We start from the raw sequence: 16,052 nt of genomic DNA, 5'->3' as shown, positions 1-16,052 counted from the left end.
GTGTTTTCCCATCCGCATCAGTCGATGCCATGGATAATTGTTTCTCAACCTGGTTCTCAACATGTTTCCTTGAATCTTTATTATCCTTATTCACATCCCAGTGTTCCAACCCCACAAAAACTAGTGCCCCAACCTTCCATTCCTACACCACCTTAGGTATATGCTCAAAAGAGTACTGCCAATCCTCCTAACCCTATGAAAAGGAATAAGGGGAAAGGTAACTGGAACCAACATTCTCAAGGTAACCACGACAATGAAGGTACACAAACAAACCCAACAATAGGGTGGACAACCCAAGAAGAATAAGGCTCTTAGAACCAATAAACCTTGTGCTTGTTGCATATTTTTTTGACCATTATACTCATGAATGTCCCCTTTTACCTCAAATGTGTCAAGCATGGGAAGCTCAAGCAGCTGCCTCTAGAGGACCTCAACTTCTGGCTCCACCTCTCCCCCCTCCTCCTTCTTCACAGTCGACTATGTTTAATAATCCATTCCCTTATCGAAAGGGAATATGTGTAGGAAATGGCTGAATATTTTTAAATGCTTTAACTCGCTGTTCATTCAGTTTCTTATATTTGTTTATAGCTACTGTGGATTTGACCTACTGATACGGGATTACAAATTGAGTCGCTATGTCTTAATCTGTTAAAGCATTTGGAATGTTATTCGGCTACCAAGTGATTCGATCTGACGTACTCAGTTAAAGAATGGTTGATGTCATAAAGGGCAATTGGGCAGCAAAGTGATTAGAATCTATCATACAGCGGTTACACCTTACCGAAAGGGCATATGTGTAGGAAATGGCTGAATATTTTTAAATGCTTTAACTCGCTGTTCATTCAGTTTCTTATATTTGTTTATAGCTACTGTGGATTTGACCTACTGATACGGGCTTAGAAATTGAGTCGCTATGTCTTAATCTGTTAAAGCATTTGGAATGTTATTCGGCTACCAAGTGATTCGATCTGACGTACTCAGTTAAAGAATGGTTGATGTCATAAAGGGCAATTGGGCAGCAGCAAAGTGATTAGAATCTATCATACAGCGGTTACACCTTATCGAAAGGGCATATGTGTAGGAAATGGCTGAATATTTTTAAATGCTTTAACTCGCTGTTCATTCAGTTTCTTATATTTGTTTATAGCTACTGTGGATTTGACCTACTGATACGGGATTACAAATTGAGTCGCTATGTCTTAATCTGTTAAAGCATTTGGAATGTTATTCGGCTACCAAGTGATTCGCTCTGACGTACTCAGTTAAAGAATGGTTGATGTCATAAAGGGCAATTGGGCAGCAGCAAAGTGATTCGCTACGTGGTGTTCAGTTATCACGGAAACTGGAATATCAAAAAGGGTGGGAGAATTTTATAAAGGGTGGTTGGCTTACGAACTGATTGGCTACGCCGTATTGAGTTCAAGATTGTGGAATGTTATAAAGAGCGATTCGCTTACTTGGAGGATTTGGAACGTTATAAAGGGCGACAAAGTGCTTCGTCGTTGTATCTCTGAGCTAAGGGCCTTGGCGCTGCGTTATCTGGGAAGCCATTATAACGTTTTTGACATTCACTGGTGGTGTCATTAGTTGGTGAAAAGAGAGAATGGAAGGAAGTGGAAGACCTACTAGTGGGGTGACCAATTTGGTATTGCTGGGGAAAACCGGCAATGGTAAAAGTGCAACTGCTAATTCCATCGTTGTAAGTGCAGCTGCTAATTCCATCCCTCAAGGCAACAACAAGCCGTTTAAGTCTCTTTCCAGATCTGCCCCTGTTACAACAACTTGTCAAATCGAACGAGTCACGACCAAAGAAGGCAGAACATTGAATGTCATAGATACGCCAGGTCAGGATCTTATTTTATATTTTTTATTTAATGTGCTTCAAACCAGGCTTGGTTGAATATTTATATTAATGTTGTTTTTATATTGTATTGAAAAGGGATGTTCCGATCATTCTCCTTTTTATTTGCTGGCTTCTGAGAGGTTTCAATGGCTGAATATTTTATTTTCCAACATTCTGAGGTTCTAGAAGATTTCATATTAGCATTTGGACAGTGACGAAAAAACACAAGTTCTATGGCTTGTGATTTCTTTTTTGGAACTCGGGTTTAGAAAATGAAATTGATATATCTTCCGTAAGCACTTATGATATTCAGATAATTTTTGAAAATATGAATCATTTTATCTGGTTATATATATATAGAGCTAGATAACAATTATCAAAGCTTCTCTTTTGGAACTCGGGTTTAGAAAATGAAATTGATATCTTCCGTAAGCACTTATGATATTCAGATAATTTTTGAAAATATGTATCATTTTATCATTAGTGAATCTGGTTATATATACATAATAATTATTAAAGCTTCAATGGTTTAGTACAAAAATAGGATTGACTATTAATTTATAATATATTTTTGAAAATATTAAATCCAGTTGTATTTAGTTTGAAATTTTATCAAATAACCTTTATAATTAACAAATTGTAAGGAACAAATAATGCCCATCAAAAAATCAAATAGGACTTTATTTTACTCAAGTGTAATCCTGACACGTGGATTCAAACAACTCATATATCTAACGGAAGCAAGTGTAATCCTGACACGTGGATTCAAACAACTTATATATGTAACGGAAGCTTCTAGTTAGGCACTAATGTAAACGTAAATTGTAATATTAGGTTTTGGTTAAGAGCACCTTAATCAATTAATATGCCGGTAGTTAACATTTTTTTTGGAGGGTATCATTTCTTCAATAAAGTGTTTTATGCTTAAGCAATTTATATTTTTATTATTCTCTATGGTTTATGGTTTAATTTCTCTTATATGGTTAACAATGTTTTACAAAAACATTGTTGTTTGAGGATTATTTTTTCATTTCATTGTTGTTGTAATTTTCTTTCTTTAACAAATTTGTGCTACCATATTTTTTCTCTTTAATGAGTGCTTTTGTGGAATGTTATTATTCTCTCCATTTATTGCATTATTTAAGGTTTATTAGTTGTTCTATTAGATGCATTTCTCTTATGATCTCAACATGGCATAACAACAATGGTGAACATCCTTTATGAGTTTCACCACAAGTGCTAAGTTTTTATTTTTAAGCTCCATAACCCAATTAGATAAGAATTGCTCCTTTTAAATTTCATCTCTCCTTATTCTAAAGAAACCATTGATCATGATCAACCATGATGGTCAACCATGGACAATCGTGGTCAACCATGGTCAATCATGGTCAATCCTCTGTTTAAAATTGTTATCTAAGGGTTCATATTCCTAGGGTTTAATTTTATCCCCTTAGGTTGATAATTCCTTAGGTTATTAGTATTAATACCTAGGGTTTATTTAAACCATCAACCATGGTCATAATGGTTAATGAATGTCTCTATGGTGAACCATGATCAACGATGGTTAATCATGCTTGAATATGGTCTACCATGGTCAACCATGGTCAAATGTTATATTGTGACAAAGATGGTGTCAATATGGAAATGAACCATGGTTCAATGTCACTTTGTGACAAGGATTGTCTCGATATGAAAATGAATCATTGTCAACCCTAGTCCAACATCACATTGTCTCAATATGGAAATCACCCATGGTCAATCATGTTTATTTTAGGGTTTATAATAGTTATCTTAGGGTTTATATACCTTCAGTTTATAATTTTTATCCCTTGGGTTTATAATATCAATCCCTTGGGTTTATTAATCTAAGGGTTCATATTCCTAGAGTTTAATTTTATCTCCTTAGGTTTATAATCCCTTTGGTTTTTGGTATTAATCCTTAGAGTTTATTATTCGCTTAGGTTTATAATATCAATCATGGTCAACCATGGTCCAACATCGCATAATGACAAATATTTTCTCAATATGTTAATCATGGTCAACCATGGACAATCATGGTCAGCATTGGTCAACCATGTTTTATAAAATCAAACATGGTCATCCATGGTCAATCATGGTTAACCATGCTCGAATGTCACACTGTGATAAAGAGTGTCTTGATATGAAAATCAACCATGGTCCAATGTCGCATTGTGACAAAGTTTGTCTTGATAAGAAAATCAACCATGGTCAACCATGGTCCAATGTCACATTGTGACAAGGATTGTCTCAATATGAAATTTAGCCATGGTCAACCATGTTTATTTTAGTGTTTATAAACCATCATCAACCATGGTCATAATGGTTAATCAATGTCTCTACGGTGAACCATGATCAGTGATGGCTAATCATGCTTGAATTTGGTCGACCATGGTCAATGTATTTATGTTCAACCATAGTCACCAATGGTCGATGTATTTATGGTCAACCATGATTATCCATGGTCAACGATGGTCAACCATAATCAAACATGATTGAATTTCATGAGCCATGATCAACATTTATTAAAGTCTCTTTGATCATGCTCAACCATATTTATTTTAGTGTATAATTTTTGTCTTAATGTTTATATCTCTTGGGTTTATAATATTAGTCCCTTGGGTTTAATCTTATTCCCTTTGGTTTAATCTTATTCCCTTGGGTTAATGATCCCTCGGGGTTTTAGTATTAATCCCTTGGTTTTATTATTCCCGTAGAGTTTTAGTGTTAATTCATTGGGTTTATTAATCTCTAGGGTTTATAATATCAATCCATTGGGTTTATTATTCCCTTGGGTTTATTCTATCAATCATGATCAACAATGGTCAATCATAGCAGGCCATGGTCAACCATGGTCAACGGTGGTCGAATGTCGCATTGTCTCAAGGATTGTCTCAATATGAAAATCAACCATGGTTAATTGTGGTTCCTTGGGTTTAATATTATTTCTTAATAATCTATAATCATATTTAATTTATTGTTTAATTAATTTTAAATAGAAAATGAAGTAATTAAAAAAAGAAGAAGAAATAATTAAAAATTAATTATTTCTTATTAATTAATTTTATTATTATTAATTTATTTATATTAATTAATAATAATATTATATAAATAAATCATTTATAATCTATAATTAATAAATTATATATTAATAATTAGTTTTTTTAATTAATATTATTATTATATAAAGAAATAGTAATAAATGTTGTTGATATACGCATATTGGCGTTTATCAACCCCATTTATTTACGTGGTTGTGCTAGTGTAAACTTTTATTGTAATATTAGGTTTTGGTTAAGAGCACCTTAATCAATACACTCTTTAGAGGGTATTTTACTTCCTCATTTATTTATAAATATACATTTAAAAGTTATTTTTTAATAATTATTTTGTAATCTTGATTATTCTTTAGCTTGTGGGCATCATTTCTTCATTAAAGTGTTTTATGATTAAATCAACTTATCCCTTTACTATTCTCTATAGTTTATGGTTTAATTTTTCTCATTTGGCTACCAATTCATTCCCTAACAAATTTTTCAACAATGTTTTACTAAAACATTGTTGTTTGAGGGTTTCTTTTCATTTCATTGTTGTTGCAATTTTCTCTCTTTAGCAAACTTTTGCTACCATGAGTGTTTTGTGGAATGATATTATTCTCTCCATTTATTGCATGACTTAACTCTTATTAGTTGTTCTATTACATGTTTTTCTCTTATGGTCTCAACATGGCATAACAACAATTGTGAACATCCCTTATGAGTTTAAACACGAGTTCTAATTTTTTATTTTTTAACTCCATAACCCAATTAGATAAGAATTTCTCCTTTTAAATTTCACCATTCACCTTATTCTAAAGAAACCATCTAAAACAATAATTTTTAAGGTCCCCAATGTGCCAAAAAAGATCCTACCTAGTGTGAAATGAATTATTGTTGTGGTCACATTGAAAAATCTTCCTATCTGTTCATAACGTTTTGCTTTCTTAGAGGGCATTGTAATATTTAAAATTCAAGTTTGGAACGTAAGAAGATGTATTGCATTAATTAAAGTCAATTTTAGTGATAACCTATACCATTCTTTGTATATTTAGTGGATTAACATGTGTTAGGCTTGATATTTCCTTTATACCTCTACTAGAGGATAACTTCATCAAATTATAGACTTGTATTAGTGTGGAATATATCATAGTCAAGGTAGACCACATCTTCACTATTTAGCTTGCATTTACCTATAAAAGGGTAAACTTTGATTTAATTCCTTCTCTCCAAGGTTTATATTAAAGAGGGCTATTTCTATTATGAATAAGGTTAACAATATTTTGCAATTAGAATTTATAAAACCAATCATCCCTATTTGGTTGAGCTATATTCAAGTTGGGTATCCATAATCCCACTCACTTTCTACACATTTCATGCATTGATCATATTAGTTAGTTAAATTTATATTTAGTTAGTGCTTTTTAACTCCCTTCTATGGTACAAGAATGGGACTATATAACTAAATAAGTGTCCTTAACACACCATGAAAGCACCTTACAATTGTGCATAGGGAACACTTAGAAAGAAATTTTCTATGGGTGCTAATTTCTTAGTTAAGGTCAACTTGTGTTGATGTTAGATGTATATACACTCTCTTATATGTATTTAGATGAGCTATATTAGCACTTGGAATCTATATACCAACTCTTAGTTGTATTTAGGATCGAAATTTGTAAATCCACTCCAATCATAAAACACATCTCAATTGTATTTGAGCTGGGTATTCAAAGAGCCACTCATTTCTATGTTGTGGCCATGGTCAACTATATTAAGCATCTAGAAACCAAATGACATCTATGTGTGTCCTTAATTCTAATTAAAAGAGGTTGTTGAGAATTGTGTAACCCTCCTATTTTCCCAAGACTAATTCATATTGTGCCATTAGTGAATTTGGTCAGGTATTAATGTATTTTTATTGTAATAATACTAGTTTTTGGCTAATGTTACATTTGAGGCTTCTTCCATTTGAGTTTATTTGGGAATTTTATTCTCTATAGATGGCACGATAGTTTATATTATTGAAATTTTGAACCTCCTCATGAGGTTCATCATCATAATGAGAATGTGAGAAAAAATATGATAATGCCAAGTAGTAATAAATAGAAAGGGTAATAGGTAATATTAATTAATATAAAAAAATATGTAAATAACTACAATTTATATTAATAATAGTAAAAATATTAATTACTAAAAATATATGTAAATAACCATAATTAATATAAATAAATAAATATATTAATTAAGGTTCAAACATATAAATATAGTATGCTCAAACCCTCTATCTGGTGGACATTGTGGGGGAATGCCACTGAACACAACTTGTTGCTTCTATAGTAGTGCCAAAATGTCTAGATGTGGTTGTTGTTTCTTCCCTATCTACGAAATGAAATATAATACCTATATTATATTTATTAATGTACATATGATGTTTGGTCCTACACATATATACTACCACAAAGAGGAAAAGGAGAGATTGAGAAAGAGAGAAACCATAAAAGAGAGAAAAACAAAAGGCATAAGAGAGAGGAAGGATTAGTTGGGAATGGATCTTAAGGTGAGGGTGGGAATCAAAATCTTACTAATTTTCCATCCATCATCTTTCTAGAGGTTATTAGGGTGTTTCTCGATTTCAATTATTGTGGTAATATTGGTCAACTTTCACCAAGATTCTTGCATTTTCCATACAAATGTGATGTTTTGTTTTCTAACAGTGTCCACTCAGAGCTAAGGAGCTGCAACTATTGTCTTTTATGTCAACACAATGTTCTTGTATTCTAATTATTGTGGGGTGACTAGTTTGCTCCATGAGAAATGGATTAGGTATGCAACTTTTTATTGGTGGGATCAATGGAATATTTGTCACGTTTGAGGTGGGTACCAATGGTATTATTAAGTTTAAAGGCAGTGGTGATATTTTTCTTCTTGAGGATATGGGAGATTTTATTATTAGTTCCTTGAATTTAAGCCAAATTGATCTTGTAGACGACATTTCTCATATCATATTTTGATGTAGGTCCTTTAATCTCATTATTGAATGTTATATTTCCTTGGTTCTTAGGGTAGCCATTTTTCTCGAAAACGTCAAGGACATGGGCCATATCAATGTTTAAATGGTTCCTATCTGAAATTCCTAGTGTTGTGGTTGCTAAGGTGTTAATAACCCCATTTTCTAGGTGAGATGATGGTGAAAATTAGCTTGGAAGTATTTTTCTATGTCAATTTGTATGTGGTAAGCCTAATAGGAGATGGAGCCATCATGATTCCTTGTAAATGTAACATTGAGAAAGCAAAGGTTTCCCATAAATTCAATTTCCATGGTGAATTTGATAAAATCAAATTGTTTCTTGAATATTTCTAATTTCTCATGTCCATGGAGCCAAACGATAAACATTTCATGAACAAATATATTAAAAATTTTGTGCTTTAATGGTGTAGAAATTAATTCTTTGGTTTTATGGACTTCCATAAACAAATTGGCGACCATTGGATTTGGAATAATGATTCATTTGTAATTATTATTAAAGTTGTTAGTTTTAGTTAGATATATGTGGAGAAATTTGTGGAATGACTAATGACATATTTGTCGATTGATTGATTGAGATATTTGTGGAGATGAAAGATTCTAGAATACCTCTCCTCATGTATGAATACATGGGTTTGATAATGAACTTAGTTAGAGTTATGTGTGTGCGTTACTCTTACATGTTGTCTCTATAATTTTTATTATTGTCTTTCTTCATTTGATATAAAAATTGCAAAGATATATTGTGGGTTTGAAGTTTGTGTGAATGCTTGAGAAGTTGTAACTTGAGAAGTTGCAACATTAGTCTAAAAATTGTGTGTGATAAGTGTGGAACTCATTTTGAGAAGGAACATGATTTGAAACTTGCATGAAACTAGAGTGAAGCGTTGTGGGAATATCTACGAGAAGTATCAATGTAAGAATTCTACATGAAGACCTGTGTAAATATTCAAACATCAAGAGGCATGAAGAAAATGCTGGAGGAAATGTGTTAAAGATCTACATAGACCTGTATCGATGAAAAGTGCATGTGGAGAATCCTACATTGGAGAAGAGCCAACCATTGAAGTTGCACATAGCATTGGAACAAAGAAGGATTGCATGGGGACTTGTGTACACCTGCATTGAAAATAGTTGGGGTAAAATCGTGTGGAGCATACCTGCATTGAAAGCTACATGAATTTTTTTATTTTAAATATTAAATGATATGCTAAAGCCATTGTGTGGAGGTGTATGCATGAAGCTTTTTAATATATATTAAATGACATGCATGAAGTTTTCTTTACATTGTGCACCAAGGTGCATACATGGACTGAACTTGAAATCAAGAAGAGTGGAGTGAGAATGAAACATTAAACATGACCTTATAAAATTTTAAATTCCCCTTTTTTTAATTATTTCCCAATAGTTTAATGCAATACTTATGAGTTTGCGAGAGTTAGTAGAGAACCATGAGAGAGAATTGGTCAGTCTGCATATTAAGGTTGTATTTTATTTAAGAAGTGAGGGTGCATTTCTAGTTTTTTTTAAAAGGATATTTTGTATATCTATTTTTCCAAAGGGGATTTGTAAATGTGTTGAGAATCGAAAATGAGGAGTATTAACCACTTAATGAGAAATTGGTTTTAATTGTGCATTTTTTTCACCATCTTATACCCTCTATTTAATAAAAAATATTATTTGGTGGTGGTTGAATCCCAGTTTTAGGGACGTTGGTTCTTGTCCCAAGTCAAAGTGGGTCATATTTAGTTCAATGCACACTTTCTCTATGATTCACTCTTATTATATAAAAAACCAAGCGCTATTGTGTTTCCCAAACTTGTTGACATAAGTTATTTTTATTGGAGCAAACTCATGCAACCTATATTCATCACTAAAGATTTATCAAAACTTATAACTGATGGATATACTTTGTGTTTTCCTCATAAATTCAAAGCATTGAGAGACAATGATAGGAAATCTCCTAAGGAGATCATTAAGAGTGATAATGAAGCAATCTCACTTATTGGGAGTGTAATTGAAGAATCTATATTTGCAAGAACCACTAGTTTAGTATCATCCAAGCAAGAATGGGATATGTTAAAGAACACGTATGAAGGTGTGGTTGTAACTAAATTACAAACGTTGAAGAGGAATTTTGAAAACTCCCATATGCAAAGCAATGAATCCTTTCATGATTACATCTGAAAAATGCAAGATCTTGTTAATCAGATGAGGTCATTAGGTGAATATGTTCTAGTAAGAAGGTTGATTGAGAAGATTTTAAGAAGTGTTATGCCCAAGTTCTAGATGGTCACCACTATTATTATGGTATCCAAAGATTTAAATACAATGGAAATTCATGAATTGAGTGGATTATTGTTAATTGTTGAACGAAATCAACCATATGAATAAGTGGCACATGATTTTTTTGCAAAGAAAGAGGAAGAGGAATGATTGGGGGTCATTATTAGAATCAAAATAAGAAACGAAATTATCAAAACTCACAAGGAAATGCATCTCGTTTGAGAGGTAAAGGAAGGAGTCCCAGTTAGTTCAGAGGAAGAGGCAGAGAGGGATCTCGCAAAATAGGATGAGGAAGATATGGATGCGGAAATAGAGGAAGATGTGGAAGACCAAAATATTATTATTGCCGAAAATTTGGCCATCTTGAGAGAGATTTTTAAGATAAAATGTGAGACAAAGAGCATAACAGTGCCAATATAGTTGTTGAATAAACTAGTAATGAGAAGTTATTTATCTCAAGCTTAATGGTACATAGTAAAGAGATTGAAGTATGGTATATTTATTCATGATGTTCACCTCATATGACATCTCAAGAGGAGGCATTTTTCTGAAATTAATGATAATTATTCAAGTAAAGTCATGTTTGATGATGAGAGTGTTTCTGAAGAGAAAGGAAAAGGAATAGGTGTAATAATAACATTACATGGAAAGAAGAAGTTAATTGAGGATATTTTATTAACATCGACATTGAATATGGACCTACTTTCTCTAGGACAGGTGATGGAGAAAATCTAAAACTTAGTGCTTGATAATAAAGATTACTTAATCATGGATAAGTGTTGGCTTATATGGGCCTGACCCAGTTTCAGAAGAATTATTTAGCCAAGAAAATCCCACAGCTACTGGCCCTTTCGACAACAGTCCACGGAGTGCAGACTGAGGTCTCACTCGAGGTAGCAGGGGAGGGTGCTGGAACCAGGTTTCCGCACCCTTGGGATGTCTGGATGTGGTCTGGAGGTATCGCGCGCCGCTCTGCAGCCTCGCGCTGCTCTATATTCGCGCAGATCCAAACCCAGAATGATTTTAACTTTCTATGATCGCGTGGTTTATAGATCTAATCTATTTGATGAAGTATTGTAACTCAAATCTACTTAGAAGGGTCTTTAAGCAAACATTTAACAGGTTTAACTAGTTCACACACTTAGAATAAACTTATATTCACATATATCTATAACATAAGCATATGTGCATAGATTAAATAGTTACATCAACCATTCATACAGTCAGATTCGCGATTGTCAGACAGAATTTGCAGAAGAAACTTATCTTTATTTCCACTTATCACCAATGCATCTAGATCGGCCTTGTGCACTCAGTTGTAGGGGTCCGCGCACACAACTGCGAACTCTTCCAGGCCTCTGCGCACACAGTTATAGAGCCTCTATCCACTACCCAAACTCCCGACTCGGACTTACAGATGCTTTCAGAGTGCTTCCCCCAAAAACCCATTACATTTCAGATTCAAGATCATCCCCAAAGGAACTGCCTTTCCCTCATAGAGCCGTGCTCTATTTATACCTTCCTATGGTCCACGGACTGACTTACTTCCTATTATTTTATATTATTTCTTGGGCGGACAACCCTTTGACTCGACCTTTTACATTTCGCGCTCCGCATATTTCGGAGGTTTACAATATTTTTATCCTACTTTCTAGGCTATCATACCCAAAACTATTATGTGGGACCTCTGCTACCCAACAGTCCCCCAACACAATCATCGTGACTCGTCCCGAGTCACTCGTTAGTGTGGCAAGACGTGCTACTGTGGTTTCGCAGTTCACTTGCCTCTAAGTGACGCTCGTTGTTCTACTGCTTCTTCGTTGTCTTCTACAACACTTTGTTCGACTCTTGCTTCATTGTTTCTACCAATTCTTGCGACCGATAATGCTCATTCTGCTCTGCTCGGTTAACACAGAACACCCCCTCGTAGGATTTTAGCTCTAGTGGGGATGCTGCATATGGGACCTCCTTGTACCACTGCAGCCATTTCTGACCTTCGTATCTACTCTTCACACTGTCTACACATGGTCTCCATCTTTCCATCCTTTCTCTATATTGTTGTAGTTTGCTGGCCTGCCCTCGGGTGGGGCGACGGCATCCGGACCAATTCTGCTTCGTGTCTCTTCTTTTTTGGTACATCCCCTACTGTGGATGCTGCAGTCTGCGGGACACCCGCAGTTATTAACACCATACTCCTTAGAGAGTCCTACTGCTTCTATGGCCATATCACCACCCTCGGGCTTAATTCTTGTGTAGAGATAATGAACAACTCCATATCGATACTTAGCATATGTTTTCCAGAAGTGTAGTTTTCCTGGTGGATGCCCCTCGGTGATTTATAAGTGATTCGAATTTCAATTTCACTGATTCCCGCCTGTTCTAGTGTCCCCGTGTAAAATCTGTGGCAGCTCGTTCCATATCTGGCTCATAATCCTCTCTTATTTGCCCATCGCCCACTCTCTTTCACCATAATGCAGACATCTTGTCATGAATAGTGACATGAACGATCAGCTTTGCTCGTAGCAATGCAGCAGCGTACTTCGGACTGCGCAACCGGGATCTTGGTGATGGGCCAGATCGACGCGTATCCTGGCACTCACGCTACCTTCCCCCCAGACCGCTTTACTATCCCGTGCTCTCTTTCAACTGGCTGGAGTGGTGAGACTGTCCTACAAATGGTTAGTCAAGCTGCCGACCCGCTTGTATAGAGCTTCAGGCGACTGCCATTCACTCTGCCAAAAAGGGGTCTCCATTGAGTTTGGCAAGCTGAACCATGCCCCCCATCAGTAACTTCTTTGATGACATAGGGTCCCAACCAATGTATTCGAAGTTTTCCAGGGAATTTCTCAAACTTACTATCATATAGCAATGCTAGATCATTTTCCTTGAAGGTGCACACCTTGATATGGCGATCATGTCATGCTTTCTCATGCTGTTTCTATACTTGTTGATGGAATCCGGCCAAAAACCATTCCTCCTCTAGTTCCTTTAGCTGTGCGAGCCTTTCCTTTAACGCCTCGCAGTCTACCATATCGATGATTGCTACGATCTATAGACTAGGCACAATATATTCCATAGGCATAATGGCCTCCTTGCCATAGACTAATCGAAAAGGTGTATGGCTCGTCAATTTCTTGCACGTGGTTCGGTATGCCCATAGCACAACAGGGATGCACAAGTCCCAGTCATTTCGTCGCGCATTACAAACCTTGGTCAATGCTGTCTCCAAGATTTTGTTGAATGCCTCAACGGTCCCATTCGCTTGCGAGTGGTATGGCGTACTCTGTTGGTGATATATTTGGAATTCCTCAGTGAGTGCACTAATTGTTTCATTTAGGAAATGCATTCCTCAATCGCTCATGAGAATTTTGGGACAACCAAACCTTGTCAGTACGTTCTCGAACAAAAACTTCACAACTGTTGCAGCCATGCAATCCTTAACCGGTTGTGCTTCTGCCCATCGGTTTAAATAATTTGTCACAGTGATGATATAGCGTGCACCCATCTTCCATCGCGGTTGGATAAGTCCTACGAAATTGATTGCCCACTTCTCGAATGGCTGTAGCGTCATCTGTGGCTGGAGCGACATTTCATCTCTCCACGATGGTTTCCCTATCCGTTGGCATACGTCGCAGGCTCGACAGTGTGCTTTCGAATCCTGATGCAAAGTGGGCCACCATAATCCTGCACAAAGAATCTTCTGGGCTATGGTGCGACCCGCATAATGTCCGCTAGCAACCCCTCCATGTTCTTCGGCCAGGACCTGTCCTCGCTTGAACTCCGGGACATATCTACGCAATATTTCATCATTTCCCATTTTGTAGAGGTGTCCTGTAATCATGCAGTGAAGTCTGTTGCGCGTATCACCAATTCCTTCTTCTGCTGAACAAAATATCCCTGCGGCGTGGTTCTTGTAGTTAAGAAATGGATTATATCCTCAAAGTGACCATCCGCTATGCGCACCGCATATAGCTGTGCATCCGGGAGTCCATCCTCTAGATTTGTGGGTTCTTCGTCGGTCTCAATTTAGGACAAGTGATCGGGGCCTGTGTTTAGACATCCCGGCTTTACGACAACCTCAAAATCATACTCCTAGAATAACAACAACCATTTACAAATGCGCCCCCCAACACAGGGTTATTCACTAGGTATTTTAACGTTGAGTGATTGGTATACATCTTAAAGTGACCTCCAAGCAGATAGTGGCAGAATTTTTGAAGCACGTATACCATCGCTAATCCCTCGCGCTCAGTAGTGGAGTAATTCTTCTTAGCTTTTGACAACCGGTGACTTGCGAACGCAATCGAGTGGTCAATTCCCTTTGCTCTTGGTTGTGTAAGTACCGCCCCCAATGCGATACATGACGCATCGACATGCACATGAAATTCGACGTCCCATTTCGGAAAGACCAATATAGGGGCTGATGCCATCTTTTCCTTAAGCATCTCTAGACTTTTGTTGCATTCCTCATTCCAGCAATAAGTAGCATCCTTCTTCAGTAATTGTTCCATTGGAACCGTGATCTGAGCGTAGCTTTTGATGAACTTCCGATAGTAGCCTATGTGTCCCAGTGTGGCACATAATTGTTTGAAACTTTGTGGCACTTGCAGATTGAGTATGATGGTGATCTTTGCCAGATCCACCATCAGGCCTTGCTTACAGACCACATGGCCCATCAGGTTCCTGAATGGGACAAGGAAAGTACACTTCTTTAAGTTTAGCACAATCTGGTGCCGGTGGCAAGTATCCAACATCAGTCGTAAGCTCGCTATGTGCTTCTTAACTAGTCCAAATACAGTCCAGTCATCAAGATAGACCTCTAAGAACTTGTGGATAAATTCTTTAAATGCCACTGCTACTATTTGTGAAAATATCGTCGGTGCATTCTTTAGTCCAAAGGGCATCACTGTGTACTGAAAGCAACCCCATTCAATGGCGAACATTGTTTTACTCCTATCCTCTAGTGCATTCTTGATCTGGTGGTATCCTAAGAACCCATTCGTGAAGGAGTAGGCTTCCTGCCCCCCCACTTTTTCCAGTACCTCATTTGTAAACGGTGTTGGAAATGGATTGTTATGGCAGACATCATTGAGCTTGCTAAGATCCACACGGATGCAAATCTCACCCTTCTGTTTCTTCTCCTGCATAACCATCAGACTTACCGAGTCAGACTCCTCGACTGGTTCAATGATTCTTGCTGCCAGCATCTTGTCCAATTCTTCGCGGACCTTTGCTTTATATTTTGGATTCAATCGGTAGGGTTGCTGCTTCACCGGTTTCGCGTCCGGCTTCAACATTATCTTCATCATTCCAAGGTCTCCTAGGATCCCTTTTAGCTTCGTGATCTTTGTCGGGAACAAATCTCGATATTCTCGAAGTAATTCGATGACCTTCTCCACTGTGGCGTCGTCCCAATAGTCCCCCAATGCTGCATTCTTTGGCTCTTCTTCGGTCCTGATATTGACTTATTTTATTTTCAATGGCACCGTGATATCTGGATCTTCGATTTCAGGTCTACGCACCTCACGGCTCCACTCTGATTCTGGAATATTGATGTTTCGCGAATCCTCCTCATCATCGTCTACCTGGACATTATAGCATTTGAGGGCTTGGCTCAGCTGTTGCGACCAGTCGGGTTGCATAGTTTCCTCTGGTTCTAGTGGTGCCATGAAAATGGCGGCCTTTACCAGCTGTAATGCTTCGTCCACGGGATCCATCCATTGGTCTTCAAAGAGGAATGTCGACAAAAACCCTGCACGCAAGATATCCCACTCGCCTGTGTTGTGCCGGAGCTTTGCTTCAGTATACCAGTTTCTTTGAATGATGTCCAAGGCGTGATAAAATA

General features: G+C 36.7%; 1 protein-coding gene across 1 annotated transcript in view; it reads left to right on the top strand.

Moving 5' to 3' along the window:
- Window positions 1-1,466: 1,466 nt before the first annotated feature.
- The window catches only part of LOC149180744 (immune-associated nucleotide-binding protein 1-like), a 226,444-nt gene continuing 211,858 nt past the window's right edge, over window positions 1,467-16,052 (top strand). The window contains exon 1 of the mRNA XM_089416262.1: window positions 1,467-1,844. Within this exon, the coding sequence (XP_089272388.1) occupies window positions 1,604-1,844 (241 nt within the window). The 5' untranslated portion in view covers window positions 1,467-1,603. The remainder of the gene's footprint in view (window positions 1,845-16,052) is intronic.

Source organism: Pinus tabuliformis, chromosome 3_2 (genome assembly GCF_031772625.1).
Source record: "Pinus tabuliformis cultivar Carrire ecotype Pingquan chromosome 3_2, CPIR1, whole genome shotgun sequence".
NCBI classification, from domain to species: Eukaryota; Viridiplantae; Streptophyta; class Pinopsida; order Pinales; family Pinaceae; genus Pinus; species Pinus tabuliformis.
This window is presented reverse-complemented; position numbering and strand designations above follow the sequence as displayed.